This window comes from Astyanax mexicanus, chromosome 5 (genome assembly GCF_023375975.1).
Source record: "Astyanax mexicanus isolate ESR-SI-001 chromosome 5, AstMex3_surface, whole genome shotgun sequence".
Lineage (NCBI taxonomy): Eukaryota > Metazoa > Chordata > Actinopteri > Characiformes > Acestrorhamphidae > Astyanax > Astyanax mexicanus.
Genome location: NC_064412.1, coordinates 39,545,361 through 39,565,897, shown reverse-complemented (window position 1 = coordinate 39,565,897; position 20,537 = coordinate 39,545,361). Strand labels below are relative to the sequence as shown.

At 39.4% G+C, this 20,537-nt stretch overlaps 1 protein-coding gene and 1 non-coding gene across 2 annotated transcripts; one reads left to right on the top strand and one right to left on the bottom strand.

Annotated features, from left to right (window-relative positions):
- The first annotated feature begins 494 nt into the window (after nt 1–494).
- On the top strand, nt 495–567 carry trnak-uuu (transfer RNA lysine (anticodon UUU)). The gene has a single exon. It is a non-coding gene; the product is annotated as a tRNA-Lys (tRNA).
- A 3,309-nt stretch (nt 568–3,876) lies between these two features.
- On the bottom strand, nt 3,877–20,252 carry atg9a (ATG9 autophagy related 9 homolog A (S. cerevisiae)). The gene is made up of 16 exons (XM_022675247.2): nt 20,075–20,252; nt 19,637–19,768; nt 16,617–16,737; nt 15,000–15,043; nt 14,570–14,634; nt 14,241–14,390; nt 13,447–13,588; nt 12,279–13,027; nt 11,018–11,171; nt 10,143–10,322; nt 9,754–9,993; nt 8,081–8,319; nt 7,090–7,207; nt 6,757–6,961; nt 6,381–6,523; nt 3,877–5,408 (listed from the first exon to the last, which is right to left on the bottom strand). The coding sequence occupies exons 3-16, from the start codon at nt 16,717–16,719 to the stop codon at nt 5,400–5,402; spliced, it is 2,541 nt and encodes an 846-aa protein (XP_022530968.1). The 5' UTR covers nt 16,720–16,737; nt 19,637–19,768; nt 20,075–20,252; the 3' UTR covers nt 3,877–5,399.
- Between the last annotated feature and the right edge of the window lie 285 nt (nt 20,253–20,537).

Sequence of the window (20,537 nt, the reverse complement as noted above, 5' to 3'; positions counted from 1 at the left end):
TGAATATCGAATATCAAACTAACTTTACTCCGCTCCATGATACAGTGATATATGCTAGCCAAATATGCCAACCTACATCTATTGGAAGAATAGCTCTTTAAATATGGTGCTTTTTATGGCCTTTTTATGTTTAAATATACAGTAGAGTAGTAACGTTACGGTTTTACAGGGTAGCGCAACAGGGTAACTTAACGTTCCCTCATAGTGAAGTAAGTTATCTAAAATTATACCGTTGTTTGACTACAGATTGGGGAATATTAGCTTTAGCTAGTTTTAGCTGTTTTATGTATAACCTGATTAGGCAGTGAAGATAAGAGCAGCGCGTTCACTGTGTAACTAAATGAGCTCAAACTGCAGTATTACCGTTATCTGATTATATCCGTGTATTTTCACACGGCTGACATTTACTCTCATTCATCTTTTATTAATCCTGTTCTACTCGTTTCTAACCGCATAGATTAGCTAAAAGCCGTGGGGATCACAACTGTGTCAGAGCCCGGATAGCTCAGTCGGTAGAGCATCAGACTTTTAATCTGAGGGTCCAGGGTTCAAGTCCCTGTTCGGGCGAACATTTTTCCTACCCTCAGTAAAATTGATAGAATAATGGTAACAGTGGCAGTCTGATTTATACTAAAGTTGCACCTGTGATAAATTATACCCTAGTTTTACTGATAAAAGCTCAAATTATAGATATGTGTTTTGTAAAGAAATCCTCGAAAGGACACAAGGGTGGAAATACATGAGATTTTACATGCAAAAAAATAAAATTACCCGCCTCATTTTTTTTCCAAATGGGAAAGTCATCTTTGGAAAGTTTCCTTTTCTCAAATTAATTATATCAGGACATTTTTTTTGCAAGCTGCAGTTCCCGCGCTGGCCTTTAGACCAGCACCAATATTCATGATTCACTACCCAGCTGGCACACAACCGACCTTCAACGTTGAAATGTGGTTGAAATATGACTAAAGCAGTGTTGCCAACTCCTCAGTAAGGAAAGTAAGTTAGCTATTGGCTGTCCTAAAAGTCGGTGAGTGAATGACTGAGACTGTGGGAGTTAAATTAAGGGATTTCTGTTCGTGTCACACTGAAGACACTTTAATATTTAATATACTTCTGCTCTGTAATACAGAGCGGGGTCAGTCAGCGGCGGCTGTGAACACGCGCGATTCATTTGTATTGTGTTGGTGGAGCAGTGTGTGTGCTCTGACAGTCAGACTGCACTGTGAGTGGTGTGGGGCGGGGCTCACGGCAGCGCCCGCTCAGAGCCATAGAGGCTCTGCGCCCGCTGCAGCGCGGAGGACACTGAAGAGCGCGTGTTCATCTCAAAAGTCTCCAATAACACCACAAAAACACCGCTAGATTTGTCGCTAGTCGCTTTTTTACCAAAAAAAAAACGCTAGAGCGTCTGAAAAGTCGCCAAATATAGCGACAAAGTCGCTAAGTTGGCAACACTGGACTAAAGTCATGTAGGTTGTTGTGTCAACGTGTGCTAACGTTGAAATTGTAACGTTGAATCAACATTTTAATGTTCAATGCTTGTGCTAACGTTGAAATTTTAACGTTGAATCAACATAATGGAAGGAAGGATTGCACTGATAAATTTGAGATATTTTAAAGAAAGCTTTTCTGAACAACATAGCAGTAGAATACATTTCTCAGTAATGTTTCTGCAATGTTTTCAGAGGAGCCAAGTATTATTGCACCTGTCACACCATGTTTAAACACTTCTGTCTATATATATATAATATATGTGATCTCACAGGTAGTCACATATACAGCAGCAGATATATTCAGTATTTTATATTCAGTGCAAATCACGAAATCAACTTCCAGCACCCCTAAACAACTAGTGAGTTTGGAAAGACAATGAATAGCGTACTGGTTCCATCTATAGGCCAGAGTGTGTAATTGACTGATTCTTCCCCCTCACAATAATTATCTTGAGATAATTAATTTGGAGAAAAACACTCAAGTGAACCTCCCATCCCCGATTATAGTAGTCACTTTAAGAAGATTTTTTAACCCATGTAAAATCCCACATGAGCGAAAATCACTCGAGATTCCAGTAATAAAAATGCTCTTTACATAAGTATGTATGATCTGATGCAGACTATGATTAAACATAAAAGCATAGTTTAAAAAGTTAGAAAAAGAAAAAATGAAAGACATTTTGCCATTCCAAAAGTGTTTTCACTGTTGAGAGATGTTGCGCTGTCTGTGCATATCTACAGTCGCTGGGTTTGAGGTCTGTGGTACGTCACTTGTACTTGTGACACTGTGGTTTTAGCAGTAGTAGGTCTGGACTGAAGCAACACCACACAGAGACTTTTAACTGTGCAAATTATTAAATACTTTAATGATGAATTTACATCTGTACAAAATTTAAATATACAACACAGTCTATAAAAAAGACCAAAAACAAACAAAAGAGATGCGCATGTATATTTGATAAGTTAAATCGGGTCAGAGAAGGCTTTATTACAGTTTACTCAACATCGTTTAATGAACAGTGGAGAAGTGGTTGAGCAATCATGCATCAGGTGCACCTTGGAGCTGTTCTATTAAAGCACACAGGAGGCTTTATTTTAAACTGGTGTCTGATGAACATTTGTACATATTTGTACATAAAAGAATGTACAAATGGTAATGTAAAATTGGTTAACAGGCTCACACAAACACCATTCAGATCTCAGTCTTTATCACTCACCCAATAAGCCATTCATATACCACCATGATAGTGGACACCAGTCCTACTGTCCCTGCTGATTCCATCTCAGATCAGATAAATCAAGAAGCAGTCCTGAACTAATAAGCTTGGAATTTACTGCAGACGCCTAGGCACAGAACATTGTATGAAACGTTTAAAAAAACAAAAAATGATATAAACTTCAAAACATCCTGTGGCTTGGAGATGAATGAAGTTAAAGTGCATTCTTATTTAAAATTTGTGCAAAACCATACAAAAGTAAAGAGCATGCAGGTCAGGGTGCTTCTGCAGCGCCATGCTTCAGTGCGTTTCAGTGGTTTCCCCTTAAAGCTGCACTTTCCTATGAAATATGTGGTGTAGAAGTAGGCAATATGATGCTATTTTATTGTGACATTGTGAGTATACTGTTACTGAACATTAAAGAACAACTGCACATTTTAATTACAAATAACCTCATTACTCATTACTGTTTAGGTGAATGGAAAGCAGCGCATTTAAAAAAAATATATCAATCATGTTAAGCACTGCTCATCATGGAAATGCCTTTATTATACGTATATTTTGTTTTCTATCATATTGCCTACCCCTAACGTAACAACTGTAAGCTCTCTGGCACAGCGCTTACTGCATTTTAACAACAAAACAAATCAGCCAATTTTGTAATCAAACATTCATAAGCATTTAGGTATCATTTAAAAAGGTTTTTATCCAATAGCAATCACATTACTGAGATGTAAATTATTCAAAGTGGTTCAGATTTAAAACGGTTCACTCCAGAACTGGGTTCTCTACAGTGATGACAGGAACCAGAACTATTGAATCTGAAATAAGTGCAAAAATGTTATTTAAATACTGAGATATTGGTTTCTGCTAGTTTCAAATTCAAGGTTTGGGTTGATGAATGCACTGGGGCATCAAACTTGATGTTTTTTTTTTAATAATATCTTTACATCATTTACTGCAGGGGTCACCAATCTTGTCCACATTGGGCCGGTGTGGGTGCAGGCTTTCATTACAACAAAGCTGTGGCACACCTGATTCCACCTGTTCAATCAGCCTCAGTCTCAGTCCCCAAACAGGTGGCCACCCATAGAGGGTGTGCCCGTGCCTGGTTGGAATGAAAACCCGCAACCACAGCGGCCCTTTCTGGACTGGATTGGTGACCCCTGATTTACTGCATCCTTTATAACGACTTGGGTATATTACGGAGCAAATACAGTTTTCAGAAGTTTGTAGGTACATTGTGTTCCTCACAATGGATGAAATTATGAAATACATTGCGATATAAATTGTAAATTTATCAAATTTACCAATGTATTTAACTTTTTTCAACACAAAAATCCTGCTTTTTTAAATTTAGCTTTAGCTGTATTATTATTATTTTCTTTTTACATAGTTTCACTTGCTTGCGTGTCAAAAATCCTAATGAATGAACCGATCGAAATGCTCCAAAATGTTTTAATACTTAATTGCAATTTGATTGAATTTCCCGACAGGCATTAATTAAGCCTATCTGGACAGGACTCGTTTCTCAGGGGGTCCTGGGGTAATTTTCTCATTTATAGGGGGTCCTCTGTGATTTGATTCCCATTCGGAATGAGCATGTATGTGTTTTTGTCAGACGTCCTCTGAGAAAATGAGGCTGAATTACCTATTGTTTGTTGCTAAACTCTGTGATCCTTCGGTAATTTTACTCCTGTCCGGACTCACATCTCTGAGTTTTGTCTCCTTGCGTTTAATAAAACAGCTATTTGTCCACGGCCGCGCATCGTAATTACACTTTGGGCGCACGTTTCCACAGAGATCCACATAAACAGCTACTGAACGCGATGTCATGGGACCAAGAAAGCCAAAAACTCACTGAGCCTCCTGTTTTTTTTTTCAACTGCAGTCTGGATGTAAAAGTGTGAAATATTTTTCACAGACGCCCCCCTGAGAAACTAATAGGGCATAGGATACGGATAGGGCTAAGGACTATACATTCCAAAAATTGGCTAAATTATTGTCTAGGAAACTCCCCCTATTTAGGTTCACTAGTCATTTTGGATGGTAAATTAAAGGGTTATATTTACACTGAAGACATTGAAACCGCTGGTTCCTTCGACCACAACTGAGTGTTATGCAGAACAACGTTTCACACCAACCACTTTAAATCTACATCTCAGTTTAAATCTGATCCTCTGAACTGTGCAGAAACTGCCACTTTCCCCTTCTGGATGTATTACTTTCTATAATGGACAGAACTGAAAATGACCACTTAATGAATCCATTTTGAGCGCATCCTTGGTCAAAGTTTATACAAATCTATATTTTTCCCTTTTCCCATCTAAATAAATCTCTATTCTTAACTGAATTAGAATTATACAAGCAAAAAATATGTATAAAACATTATAATCCAACTGATTCCAGATAATTATTACAGCCTCACAACACATTACCTGTACCTCAAAACTCTAGTATATCTTTGCTTAATGAAAAGATGATGATTATGATTATGAAGAATTTGAGAACCCATTCCATCCTCCTGTAAAATTCTCCAGCAGTCATTTCTTTTGTCAGAGCTGTTGATGTTGCAGGGTAGCAAGCTGCTTAAATGTCAGTGCTGTCAAGAATGAATAAATACGTTTCCTAACTCTTTGAAGTAGATTCTTGTTGTGAGTTCTCCACAGGTACATTTCCGAGAGTTCATCCATTATGTCACCTAAAAAAATAAAATAAATTTAGGAATAAAATAGCATTTAGGATAAGAGTAGATCATTTAGGATTAAGATTAAGATTAGATCATATATCACACTTATTTCCACAGCTATAGTACAGAAGGGAACGTATAGCAATATTACAGCAGTGCAAAGGACAAAGCAAAACAAAAATACAAGTAAATAAAAAAAGGAAATATGAATCTAGCCAACTATAAGATTAGAGAAAAAAAAGGCCCCGCAGTATGTGTGTGCGAGTGGCAAGTAGTGACCAGTGATATCGTATATAAGTTGCAATAAATAGTAAATAAGTATTGTGGCGAAAGAACCATGGGCCCGCCCCCACATTGACACAGTCTTGCCCACTTAAAAAGGATGCCTCAGCTCCCAGGACTGGAGAAGGAGAGCTGAGATGACCGGGACCGATTCACGTAGTATTTTCTAGTTTCTAGTTACGCTGAATGGCTCTTATGTCCTCAAGGGCCAGCCAAAGTAGTAATATTGCACATGATGAGAAAATATTCCATAGCTCAACATCAGCAACATGCAAACATCAGCCTTAAAATTTTGACAAAATTTTTATCCCTCAACGTTCTCTCACTACAATACCCAGTACACATTTTTTTATTGATCCTCCCCATGCCACTATAAAGAGCCTGGCATCCTCAGTTAACGAGTATTAGCCATCTAGAGGCTGGACTTTAGTAAGCAAAAGAAAAACATAGGTTACATTCATAAAAGTCATATTAATCAATTCCGATTTCAATTCCAATTAGGAAATTTAGGGTGCAAAAAGTTATTTATTTATTTATTTTATTTTTGTTTTTAGTTGTTCAAGGCCATTTCAGTAACCGCATAATGTATTATCAGCTGCTAGTGTCCTACACTCCCAAACACTCCTTTTAAAGATAAAACTAGGATTAGCAAGATAAAAACAAGTTATGATAACTGCCTAAAAACTGAGTGTTGGATGTTACCTTATGGATGTGTGGAGGCAGCTCATCTTCAGCGCCCTCCTCTGGTACGGGTTCATGGTGCCGACCCGTTTGGGATTCCTCTGACCACCCACCCATTGGCATCCGAGCGGTCCGCTGAAACCGAGGGCCTCCACAAAGAGAGTCTGTAAGAGAGACAATAATGAAGAGGAATATAATCAAGAGAAAGATGGATGATCACTAGCCATCAAATCAAGCTGAGGCGCCAGGACCAAGATTTAAGAATACTGGAGTTAAAGATTCAAATTGTCCTAAATGTTTAGTGGTCCTGAAAAATGGAAAACAGGTGTAGGTCATAATGCTATGCTTGATCAGTGTAAACTGGCCTTAAGCCATCATATTAGCATGCTGCTGGTACCTGTAGTTCCCCCGTAGCGGCGCTGGCTGCTGCTCTGGAGTGCTGCCCCCTCCTGGTTGGGAGTTGTGGCAAAAGGGAAAGTGTTGGAGCGAGGGAGGTTCCGGATGGCCTCCACATCGTCATGGACGCTTTCACTGCTCTCATCACTTTCCTGTCGGTGCCATGTGTGGCGTGAGAGCTCTCCACGCGACTGCTGCTTATGCATCTGGACACAAGAACACATGTATGATTTTTCTGGTTCCTCTGAACTTGTGTCTGTGTCTTTATATGCATGCAAGTGACCAAGACAACAATTAAGTGTTTTTCCAAAAGAGTTTTAAATGCTTTAGCTACCTCATGCATGTAGAGGGCATGGATGCTCATCTCTGTTGAGGCATATTCTGATAGGACCATGCTGGTCAGCTGACCCTCCCAAGCACTGCTGCCTGAGCTGATGGTCCGGGCATCCGTCCTGATGAAAAGAGACAGGGTAACACAAACAGAATATTTACATTGGGTGAGCATGAGGATATATGAGTATGCAGAGGTCCGATTCTAAAACAACTTCATTTGCCTCTATCATTATTCATTAATCTCAAATCATTAAATATTAAATAGTTTTTTTTAATGTATTTATTATATGTATTTAAATTATAGATGCTCCCACTGGGCAAAATCTTAGAAAACATGAGATTAATTTTCATCATTATGCGGATGATACGCAGCTCCTCATATCAGCCAAACCTGATGACAAACTGAGACTGAAGAAAACTGAGAATTGTGTAAAATCTTGGATGTCACACAAGTTTCTTCTATTAAATAGTAATAAAACAGAAGTTCTCCTATTAACCTATTAAAAATTACTTAAATCTGGCCGAATTTTTAGTCACACCTGGTTCAGCTGCTAAAAATCTTGCCGTTATCATAGATTCAGATCTAGCATTCGATAAACACATATCTAATGTCATCAAAACAGCTATCTTTTGCCAGACTAAGAAATGCATTACCCTTAAATGATGCCCAAAACATGGTGCATGCTTTCATTACATCAAGGCTAGACCATTGGAAAGGGCTACTCTCAGGATGTTCCAGCAGTAATTTAAATAAACTTCCACTAGATGCTAAGTGCTGCAGTCAGGTCAGCTTACTAAAACTAGAAAATTTGCATTTCTAAGTATTTTTATGTAGGAAAATATAATCAGACCCCATCTGGTCACACATTTAGTACACAATTTAGTAATAAGTTTAAAACAAAACCCAATCACAGTATATTACATGGAAATGCCCTATGAAAATAAATGAAATCTACTTTGAAACTAGTAAAAAACAGTAAAAATTCTCCTACCCTGATCCTGCCATGGCTCGTCCTGCTGCCACAGCAGGGTGGTCTGGTCGGGGCAGCCGGGAGGAGGGGAAACTGCCCCGCATGTGAATGCTGGTGCTGAGGGGGGAGAGCGAGCGCAGGGCAGATGCCCCCTCACTCACACCGATGGACAAATGATTGATTATGGAGCCCTCTCTGCCCAGGTGCAGGGAGGCTAAAGACGGTGGTCCTACCAGGAGGTTAGCAATTAGACTTCGAGGCTAGGATAAAAAAAAAAAAAAACACAAAGGTTTGTCTCACTAGTCTTCATAGATATTAAATTCAATCATAAAACCTTTGTTTATTTGTATATGTTTTTCCTTTACAGTGTCTGTTTTATTGTTGATTGTGTCTCGCTCTATGTTAATTTCCTGTTCTCTGTTCTCTTGTTTTATTATTCTTAGTTGTTCCTAAGACCTGAGCACACTAAAGCAAATTTGAAAGAGTTCTGACATCATGCCAATAAATAATGAACTAATAGATACCTACTGAATCATAAGTCCTGATAAAAACCCTATAAATCATAACTTTAAAATACAGCTCTGTAAAACAAATCCTTATTTTAGAGTAAAGTATTATGTCTGTGGCCAAATTCATGTATCTATGATATAAGATCAATTATAGATGGTATACATTGAGGTCACTTTCCTGTTAAAACACGTTACCCTTACTCAGAATAAGTGGAATAACTGTCTGTGTTTCTTAGGGGAATCAACTAAAACATCAATTAGACATGCAATTATATGCTAAAATTTCAATGGAATGGGAAATACACTAAACTATAGGTTCTCAGTCCTGGTCCTAGAGTACCACTGCCCTGCTAGTTTAAATGGTTCCCCACCCTGCTTATCTCAGCAAGAGCTGGCCAGTTAGATGATTAGTTGAATCAGATGAGCTGTAATTAGCATAAAATCTTCAGGACCTGAAATAAGAACCGCTGAACTAAGTAGAGACTAAAAGCCACATTGGGTTCTGGATTCCAGAGATCTATTAGCTTTTTTTTCTTTATCATTTGTCTGTCTATAAAAGGATAGCTTTGAACCTGTTTGAACCATCAGTCATACATCATCTGTTTTCCTATATTTAGTGATTTCATAGCATTCACAAAGCATTCCCGCACTAACACTTCTACTCAATCTGACTTTATGCCACTAAGTAGACTTAACCGCATTAACTACTCCCTACCATAGACTGTACATGAGTATGGACAGCATGACAGGGGTTGAAAAGTGAAGCCACTACATCTCTTACGCCCTCTGGTGGCTGGCTTCAGTACAACTTTTTACTCCACCTATTTCAATTCAACTGAATGAGAGATGGCGGAATCTTTAATCTAAAATTACACATCTAGGATTTTTTTTTGGAAGTTGGGTTTTGTACATCCTGCAAGCCCCCCTCCTGCCTGTGTTAATAACCCCCAGTGTTTTTCTTTACAGTTAATACATTTTATAGGAGTTTATAGGAGTTACTCCGTGATATTTAAAGGGGTGTTGTGATTGACAGCTTCCATTTCGGCCATATTTTGGCTTCAAAACGCCGTAATGAAAGTAAATGGGGACGTCCTGTCCATACTTATATACAGTCTATGCTCCCAACAGTGAAGTCCTATTCATACCCTCTATATGTAAATAAATCATCAATAAACATATTTTTACCTCAGACTCTGACTGTAGAGAGTGGGTTGAAGTGAAAGCATGGTTTTCAGGTGCATTCCCTGGCTGCCCCCCTGTGGCCTCCCGATGCACTTTCTCTTTCAGCTGGCTGATAAAATGAGTGCTCTCTCTGGGTGGCTGCCATTGCGGGTTAGTGATGGCGAAGTGCATAAGTGAAAGCTCCGTCTTGCCGTCCTCGGCCTGCTGGTAAATAGAAGCCTCGGTTTTCCCTGCAGACATCCACTGGAATGGACCAAACAGAATCAGAAATCAAGACAAGTCAAACTGACGAGTGAGGAGAGATTGTTCAGAAGTTATACAAAATATTTACGCTTTTGATGAACAGAACAATATAAAAAAAGCTGATTAAAAGTTTGGGTGTGTGCCCTCACCGCTGGATGCCCATGCTGACGGACATCCATCTGAGCAAAAGAACAGGTGTCTCCCACACCCACCACCTCAACGGTGAAATTCCTGAAGAAATCTATTATTTCTAGCGATTTTCGGCGCAAGCAGAAAATGAGGATGAAGGGCGTGATGACAGGACTCAGAAGCTCCTCCAGAATGAAGACCTGCCACACAGGAGAAAGATGAAGGGGGCTGTGCTCTTTAAGTGACGGAGAGACAGGGCAGATAACTTGTTTTATTATTGCCATACAGCTTCTAAATAACTCTGCAATTCACACATTTACAAAGATAATTCTCTCATCCTCTGGAAAAGGATTTTATCTTAAAGCATATTTATGTTTTTTATGTAAAGCATCTGACTTTTCTGTTTGAATTAAGTTAAATATGAAAAGTATACTGTACCATGGCCAATTCTGTAATATACAAAACACTCGGAAAAATGCATTATTATTGCAATAAAAAAATTATAAACTCTCTTCTTTTTACTCACCACTAGCTAAAGCACAAAAAAGGCACACAGCATTTATACAAGGTTGAACTAATTAAAACTGGACTGCAGTGATGGTACAGTTACCACTTTTGGTCTCAAATATGTTCTCCCTGTTATTCTATTTATTGAATGTTTCCAAACGCATCTTAAATGGTTCCTCCATAGTTCCACTCCCTTAAGTTCCTCTAGGAACTTACAATCTTAACAGTCTAAGGTAGTTAAAACTGTTTAAATTTTATGTTTACCTTATCTCAGGGGCATGAATGATTACCGGTACGCTTATTTCATAATATATAATGTGGTATCCATGATAAGCTTAGGACAACGTGTATTCATTTTAATACTAGTGTATTTCTTATTCCTACTTACAGCTTTATACTGGAAGAGCTGGGCAAACTCATCTCTGGTCTCATAACGATGAGCATTGCCTTGCCAGTGGTCCGGCATGTAATGGATGTGCGCTAGGATCACTTTGAGCAGCTGCTCTGGGCAAAACACCATATGCTTGTCAGGAATAAATGACCTGTATCAGGACAAACACAGAGATGAGTATAAAAATGGTAAGCCCAAAAATATTGTACTTAATATGAACACAGTATATTTTGTTGCTGTCCAAAAAAACATATACCTAGAAATATACCTTTCTCAATTTTCAATGGAACTCAGTGTAAAAAGATTATTTTAAGTAATTTTGGTGCATTTTTCTTGGCTCATTTCTCGTGACATTTTGATTAGTTAATCAATTAAAAATATATCTGAATAAATGACTAAAAAATGTTGGTATTGTGATTAACACCAACTGTTATTTTTTCTAAGACTTGACCATTGAGTAATGGATAAAATGTGATTTTGTTTACATAAATTAGTGGTGTCAATTGCTTAAAAATGATTGTTTTAATCACAAACATATAAATGTATATGCTGGTAATTTTTGGTATTGTATTTTTAGAAGGGAGACAGCCTGGCATACAGATTACAACCTTTTAATTTTAATAATAATACAAGGTAGTTTTGATGGCTTTTAAATGAGTATATTTAAGTGTGCTCAGTGAAGGTTTAATAGAGAGCTTTAGTAGAACAAAAATGCAGAAGAGCTGTGTGCGCTATGTGTGTGCGTGTGTGTGTGGGTGTGTATGTTACCAAGAATATCATTATTGCAGAAGTATTTTTTCTAATTTTTCCCATTTTCCAATTTACATAGCTATTTACCCAACCCACTCATTAGGACTCCCCCTATCACTAGTGATGCCCCAAAACACTGGGAGTGTGAAGACTAGCACATGCCTCCTCCGATACATGAGAAGTCAGCCACCGCTTCTTTTCGAGCTGCTGCTGATGCAGCATTGCCGAGTAGCATCACAGCTCGCTCGGAGGAAAGCGCAGTGACTCGGTTCTGATACATCAGCTCACAGATGCCCTGTGCAGTGGACATCACCCTAGGAGTGATGTGGGGAGAGAGCGCCATCTACCCACCCAGAGAGAGGAGAGACAATTTTGCTCTCTCTGAGCGAGAAGTATTTTTAAATATTGATATATGATATTATTTTAGGCCCATATCACTCAACCCTAACATATTTTTCTTTGGACACTGAAGCTTTATTTCAAATTCGTGTATGTTGTACATACATACCTGCAGATGGTTATGCCAACTCCCAGGAGTGTGATGCTGCTGAGCACATGTTCCACAGCCAGTACATCTTCATCATAGATTGTCAAAGCAATAAGCACAGCTAGTATAGAGCCAGCAAAGAATGCCACGTTCTTAGCCACCACTGTGAGAAGCGGGGACATGAAGCAGTTCATGTACTTAGAGGAGGCCTTGTAGCCCTTGCTGAGACGTGACATCAGCTCATGGTCCAGCTCATTGAAGTGACGCAGGTAGCAGCGGCCGTACAGAGACCAGCAGCGTGCCCCGAGGCTGCCGGGCTCCCGTTTGATCACCTCAGTGTAGCTGAAGAAGGCATAGAGTATCTGCCAAATTAGAATGACTGGACACAGGAGCAGATTTGCAATACCGATCCACAAAATCCTGGAACTCAGGCGGTCGGCCAGCTCTAACCGGTTTCCCCCGCGTTTGTATTCTGACTTCAGACTCCACTCGTTTTCGAAAAGAGAGCCCGGCCCCCAGAAAAAGATCAGCTCGAAGTTGTACTTCAGACCGCGAGTGTAGAAGACAGAGTCTCCCAGAAACGGTAAGCGGAAGCGGATGGGCAGCAGGGACTTGTTCACCATAGCCACCATATAGTTTTTAAAGCGCAGTATGCGGTGATAAATGTCTAGCTCAGTCAGCTCCTTCTTGTGTATGCAGATCTGATGCTCTTTCTGGATCTCGATGATCCGTGCTTGCACTTCTTGCCATGTGAAATAAGGAAGGTCTGCCTACAAATCAAAAATGATATAGTTACAATAAAACAATAACTGTAATTTCAAAATATATATCCCTTTAGATCACTATGCATTCCTTATTTCAAATTAAAAGCCCTCTGCAGGGTAATTGTAATTGTGTGGGCCACCACTGCAAAATATATGTAGTATGCACAAACACTAGATTGTGCTTTGTTGGTTTGTCTGTTGGGCTGACAAAAGAAAGACATTTAGGCTGTTATATTGTAAGAAAAAAGAAGCAACAATAATAAAAACCTGTGAAAACCTGTTTGTTATTCAGCCCTTAGATAAAAATGTTAATTTCAGTGCATTGCTAAAGAAATTTGAGCCTTTATGGTAAAATCTGATGTCTAAGTGTGAACAAAACTTTCACTGCATTTTAAACATTATTTAACAGCATCCAAAAAACTCACCATTGACATTTTCAGAGCATTGATGTAGAATGATCGGATCTCCCAGTAGCAGCAGACGTTGTATATAAATTTTATTAGCCGGTGGAGCCAGAAGACCCCTGAGATCACCATGATGAAAATAACAAAGACATTATCACGGATCCTAAAAGAAACAAAATAATAGCTGGTTATCTACATAGGAAGGCGATCTGTAACCATTTAATAACATAAGATGCAGTGTTGTGCCAATGTACTTCTGTAACTGTAGACTAAACCTTATTTATAAAAATAAATAAAATGATTTAGAGAGGAATCTGTTATGTTCGCTTTGCTGCAGGGTGAGAGTACACATGAAGGGGAGTCAGGGAACTTCTAGTAACTCATTGAACTGACAACATTGTACAATCCAATCAGTTTTAAGTATAGGGAAACTCCACCTAGGTGATGATACGTGCAGGCAAAGTGTTCTCCATAAACTGCAGTTTGAAACCAAAACTAACAGGACTAAATGTATACAGTGAACCAGTAAACAAACACATGAACCATGGTAGGGTGTCTGGTCAGGCCAAAAGATATCATACTTTTCTCATTTTCTATGACATAAATACAATAGGCATGTTATATCTGCATAATATAATTTACTTTACTCTAAAGTTAGGTTTGGATACATATATCGATTATTAATATCATGACATGTTGTATCACAGAATGCTGGTTAAATCTGTTTTAAATTGTTTGAAATGGTCAAAAACACCCCAATGTCTAATTTTCATTTATTTTTTGCAGCCCTGATTAATGATGATGACTGGACCTACCGAGCACTGCACACATCCACTGGAAGAAATGCATCGGGAAGGGTCACCTTAGAAGAGTCAGTATGATTGACAAACTTGTTGGCAAAGAGGATATCATAGTCCACGCAGTTGGCCAGAAACACGGTGAATGCCACCACAAACACCAATTGTCTGAAACCAAATTTAAGAAGTATGTATTTACAGATCAAACAAAGAACACAAGGCACAATTTCTCACACTTTCAAGTCATGAAGAGGATGTTTTCACCAACACGACAGGATGTGGTACTGACGACATCTTTCAGAATGTACAGTATTGAGCATGTGGTGAGATAACCTTTTTATACTTACACAAGCTCAAAGATCTCTCCCAAAAGCATGCAGGTGAATCCATTCTTCTGATGAAGATTATAGACGTAACAGAAGTCAAGGAAAATGTGGGAAAGTTGGTGATTGATATTAAACCAGTGGACAAGATGACAAAACTTATTGATTGACGTTTGTTACATCATATGTGCATACAGATCCAAAACTGACACGAATCAATGAATACAGATCACTGTAGTCATAGATTTGTTAGAACACTACTGCTTCCTTTTTGTCGGTTGCAATGTAACAAACTGCATGTGCATTTCACATATTTTAAACAATTTAGTATTCTCACCAAACTGCCCACCCATACAATGGTCAATAAAAAACTGCCAAAAATGTCTTTAAACAGTCAAACAGGGTTTTAGAGTTTACTCTGACAACACTTTAATCCAAACAGCAAAAAGGATATTCTTTGAAAGAAGAGATCCAAGTTCTCTATGTGGTGCCATTGAGCTTAAGGGGAAAGAAAAAACAGACTTATATTAGACCACAGCACTTAAGCACATCAATCTGCAACATTCCATACAGATGTAAAGGGAAACAAAAGATGTAAAGAACTACAACTTACACCAGATGTCATGTGAAAAGTGTAACTGATAGTAGGGCTACAAATAATTAGCCAACATAATTAACAATGATTATAAAAATTGTCAAATCAAAAAGGGCACAGGCAATTACATATTTTCTCACAAAATATCACCTCTTTCCACATTCTGGACACTTGAAGGGCATTTATATTCTATGTTCAGCTCTTTCTATTGTTTTGATGTGACAGAGAAAGCTAGGAACAGAAGTTGATGGAAGATATGGAATGCATAGATAATTAATGACATATTAGTTTACTATCAAAATAACTATTAATTACAGCCCTTAATGGTCGGTGAGGTATATTATCACTGCATTATTAGCCCTACAAGCAGAAGATATGCAACATTCTTTTTGTTTAAATGCAGCTGTACTCTGTAAAGTAATAGTTGATTTGATTATATTAAAGAGGTTAAGGTGCTTGGGCTCAAAGTGGTCTAGCGGTGCTGCCACTATGATTGCCGGTTTGAATCCCGGGTGGTCTGAGAGACCAAAAATGGACTTGCTTTTTCTGGGTGGATAGATGGAGCTGTACAAGGTAATGTCGGTCAGCACAGGCATCTGTTAGCTCATGTATCGGAACTGGGTCGCTGCATATTCCTTCGAGCTCGCTGGCTACCCGGTGAATCAGTGTCAATTCAAAAAGAGGCTGCTTTCACATGTAACGGAGTAGGCCTCCAAGTGTAAGGGGCAATACTATTGATAAAGTGAGTTTATTTGAGCACGTTGGGTAGTTGGTATTCCATATTGGGGACAAAATCAGATGAAAAAATTAAATAAAAGATGTCAAGGTGAAGCAAACTGGTTACATTTCAAAACACAAGTTCAGTTCTCTTCATCTATCATCCACACAAGAATTTTAATGTTACCAAAACACTTACTCAATAAGCTGTACACAGCCAGACTACTCAAGGGATTTCTTATATTACCTTAAGTCATTAATTGCCATTTTCTGTAAAATGGTTTCGGTTTTAATTTAATGTAACAATGAAAAAGAGTAAGTGCTCTTTGAAGAGTTCTGTCTTCAGGAGTCTCTTAAAGATAGCGAGAGATTCTCCTGATCTGGTAGTGGAAGGTAGTTTGTTCCACCATTGGGGAACTCTGTATGAGAACAGTCTGGATTTGTGGGCTTTGTGTGAATGTTTGGCAAAGCAAGGCGACGTTCATTGGAGGAGCGCAGCGGCCGGGAGGTAGCGTAAGCCTTCAGGAGTGAGTGCAGGTAGGAAGGAGCCTGTTCTGTCATCACCTTGTAGGCGATTGTAAGAGTTTTGAATTTGATGCGAGCATCAACTGGTAGCCAGTGGAGCTCAATGAGCAGTGGGGTGACATGTGCCCGTTTTGGTTGGTTGAAGACCAGACGTACTGCTGCATTCTGGATTAAAATATTAAAATATTCAACAGAAATTCCAATGATTTACAATCATGTATGACAATATCTTACATTTGGAGCCCTCAGGTACATGGACCAGCAAGTTTTCCTCTCCTGGAGGGGAGTCACTGTAGGAAGCCTCCAGGCGCTGGTACTCTGTGTCAAAGTGCGCCATGCTGCTGCTGTTTACTGCCTGAACAATGATAGAAGAAAGAAGGGTAAAAATGGGGTTTAAATAATGGCTTCCTAATTCTGGCCTTTTAGATGCTTCTGCACATTTTAGTGTTCAGCTTGCTCTTAATCATAATTAAGTTATCCAATTTTAATAGGCACAGGAAACTGATATGTACTTGCTTTGTGATGCTTTGTGTTGCAACAAAGAGGGTCTGGTTAGTCTAGCTGCTGCTCAGACTTTAAATCTGATTATTGTGAATCGTAGTGCCAGTAGTAGATGAACAATTGCTGGTAGAACTGAAAGGTTCTTTAAGAAAAAATACAGACTGACACTGAAAGCTAGTCCTCACATGCTTTGCCCTCATCTTGTGAATCACTGATTAAAATTTGTTTTGTGTAAGTCCTTAGAGAATTTTTTAAATGTGCTTGCCAGGAATATTTCAGATACAGAACTGGGCTCTATTGTATTGGTAACAGTCAAACTGAAAGTAAAACCAGAAAAATGTAGGCAGGGGTCTATTGTTTTAAAAGAGAATCCAAATGGAAACACCAAATATGCGTTTGGCTAGTGCTGCTATAAATGAAACAAACTCCCAGAAATAAGGATGCATGCATAAGTGTGTTAAGCAAAAATGGAAGTACAAGTTTGATTGGTAATGCTACTTAAAATAAATGGATATATATGAAACCAGTGCAGAATAAAAATATGTGTGTTGCCATGGGCTAGCCTGTCAAGTGCCTAGCCTGGGCCAAGTGTGCCAAAGTGTCTCAGTATTAAAGAAACAACATGTTTTAAATTGACAGCAACTATGCAAAACATCCACAAAACACTGGAGAGAGTTGTCTGCCCCGCCCTCTTTTTCCCCCAAATGTGAAGCTCACAGAGTTTGCCAGGTTGAGTCAGAGTCATACTTCTGGCTTCTGTCCAATATTTCTGTCATGCTGATTGCTGCAGAGGTATTTAACAGCAGTGCCATGTCTGTTCCTCTGTTGTGACTGATAGCAGTTCATGTTAGCATGTTGTATCTTTATGCTGTTAGCCAGCAATAGTCTAGATCACTTTACCTATATTAAATACTCTGTCTTGATTACCCAGCTGCAGACACTGAGAATGAATGTGAGCACTCAAAATGACTAAAAATGCCCATTCTTACTGGTAGTTTCCTAACCTTAGCTGAAGCACAGTGCGTATCCTTTCAGGAGAAAATGATCCAGCTCGACATCTATCTAGTAGTTCTTTTGGGCTCTAAGCTAATTCCATCTATCAAACAAATTCACAATATTTAACTTCATTTAACTTCGTCTCTGCTCATGAAGCTTTTTAAAATGATGCAGAAACTGCAGTACATTGCGTTTGCCCTCTACTGTGTTCCATAACAGGCAACCCGGATTGTGGAAATAGAACTGGGGAATGGACAGAGGTCAGGAAAAGAGATTAAAATACAAACAGATTTCCACTCTGTAATGGACAATTCAAAAAAGAACATGCTGGCTGAAACTATTTAAAGAAATGTTTGTGCCTTAATTTAGCTAGCATGTTTGCTTTAAATCTGATCACACATTTGGTAACTTTGTAAACTGTGTAATCTTGCATAATCTGGTAAACCTAAATAATAGCTCAATATATAGTTAAGGGGTTCTTCAACTTTAAATTCTTGAGTCCTTGAGGTGCTTTAACAACCCTTCAAAAAAGGTTTTAGAAGCAAAGATCCCAAAACACTTATGCTTTCCTGAAGGTTCCTCAAAGCTCATTAAAGGAACAATTAGTGATAAATATGAGTGAGTGTGTAAAACGGCTAGAGTTGTCAAATTTCCAAAAAATCGATACAGATTTCTGCCACGCTCACTCCTCCCCAGATGCAAAACTTACATTGATTGCCAGACTGACACACAGTGGCATGTGACAAAGAGTCTTACTCTGTAGTTGATAAGTGAATATATATGCTGCGGTCTGCAAAATACGCTTCTCTACTACTCTGCTGGTGGTTACCCAGCTGTGGTTTGCAACTTTACTATAGCTCAGCACTGAGTGCTATGTACAGTTAACCCTTAAACTTCGCTTAACGTCAGACTCTCAGCCTCTCTGTAAAACACGGAATCCACCGGAGGTCCGATTTAAACCTATAGTTACTTACACAAGATAGCTAACATTAACTAGCTGGTGTAAACAGAGCTGTAGGCTTTTTAGCTGGCGAGACAGTGTCAGCTCTACTTCAGCTCAGCTTTAGCTCTGTCTGTGAGCAGTCCCGAGCCAAGGTGGGCAAGGCCATGAATACTAATTCATGGGTTGACATAGACAAGGGTGATTTCCTGATCGATTCGTTTTTCTGAGTATTTTCTTTTACTAGCTGCTGCAGATAATGTAGGTTGAGGAACAGTTTCATGTGCAGCATCATATACAACTCAGAGAGACCTGTTGTATTTCACAAACAACAAGAAAAAGTGGATTTTAGTGAAAGGAGACCTTTAGCAGTATGGTCTTACCAATAACATAAATATGCTGGGCCAACATAGAATCTAAGGACTAAAATTTCTGGGCCACAGCTGAGCTGCCCTTACAGGCCTCACATGGGTATGTTATTTAGATTAATCCAAAATGTTCTTTACAATGTTCTTATTTTCTTCAATTGTTTGACAGGCTTGACTTTGGGCTTAAGGTGTCAAGACTAGACTGGGAAATCTTGGTTTGTGATTTAGTTACCCCACTGGTCAGTACTGTGGATAAAAGCAGTCAAGAGGAAAACAAGGCTGGGAATTTTGGGAGCTACCATTGCATAACACTGGACTAAACCACAACGCTGAAATGATTCATAAGCGCCTGTCTGTACTGACAGCACTGGAATTTACACGGGGAACACCAGCACCACACTGTGCTCAAGTAATTCATAGAGAAATAGAATTTATTGGGAAATTCTTACCTTATAACGTGTCTACACTCCCGCAAGCTGCCCTCCCGCATCTTGTTTCCCACAGTGTTTAACACGAACCATGGAAAAATCTGCCCGTCCAGGCTTTCTGACAGGAGGCTAAACTCGGCCTTTGAGCTCCGTCTGAGGACAGAAATGCGTGTTCAGCTCGCTGCCTCAAAACAACCAGGATTTAACCAATAGACAATATTCTAAAGGTGGTAAAACGGTAAAAATGAGACTGTAAATATACGACGGAATCACACAACACACAGAGAGCTAACTAACGCTAGCTAGTTCAGGTCGTATCGACTCGGCGACTGTCAACAACAACCGCCCACCGCCACAGTAAAACCAGGACAGGCCCGTCCGCCCCGCCGTAAACCCACACAGCAGCCCCGCGGAGCGGCGCAGGGCGGCCGGGCGGTGCTCGTCGGTCCACATGCCTACCTCCTTTCCACTCGCCCTCCAGAGAATGCAGCCCGGCAGCAGAGAACCGAGAGACCTGACACTGTCTAGTTTCCCTTTCCCCTTCTCTCCATTCCTGTCACGTTAGTTTGCTTTCGGTTCTGAGTCTGACAGCCCCGCAACAACATAGCTTACCCCGCTGAGGAGCTCCGGCCAATCACAAGCGAGCTACTCGAGATGGACAGCTAAGAGAGCCAATGACGTGTCGGGGGCGGATCTACCTGCCACTGGCTATCGCAGGGTACAAACAACATGTCTATTTTAAGCAATATAATAACCCTTCATATGTAAGGTCTCTCTCTCTCTCTCTCTCTCTCTCTCTCTCTCTCTCTCTCTCTCTCTCTCTCTCTCTCACTCACACACACACACACACACACACACTTTCTGTCTTAACCTCTCTTTCTATCTCTCTTTTTCTTTTTCTCTCATTCCCTCTCTTTATATT

Excerpts from the sequence above, each read along its gene's own strand:
- atg9a (XM_022675247.2), bottom strand. The coding sequence starts at position 16,719 with ATGGCGCACTTTGACACAGAGTACCAGCGCCTGGAGGCTTCCTACAGT. Across the intron at positions 14,391-14,569 it reads GGAGAGATCTTTGAGCTTGT|ACAATTGGTGTTTGTGGTGG; the intron begins GTAAGTATAAAA and ends ATTTGGTTTCAG. Across the intron at positions 11,172-12,278 it reads GTTGGCATAACCATCTGCAG|GTCATTTATTCCTGACAAGC; the intron begins GTATGTATGTAC and ends GTCCTGATACAG.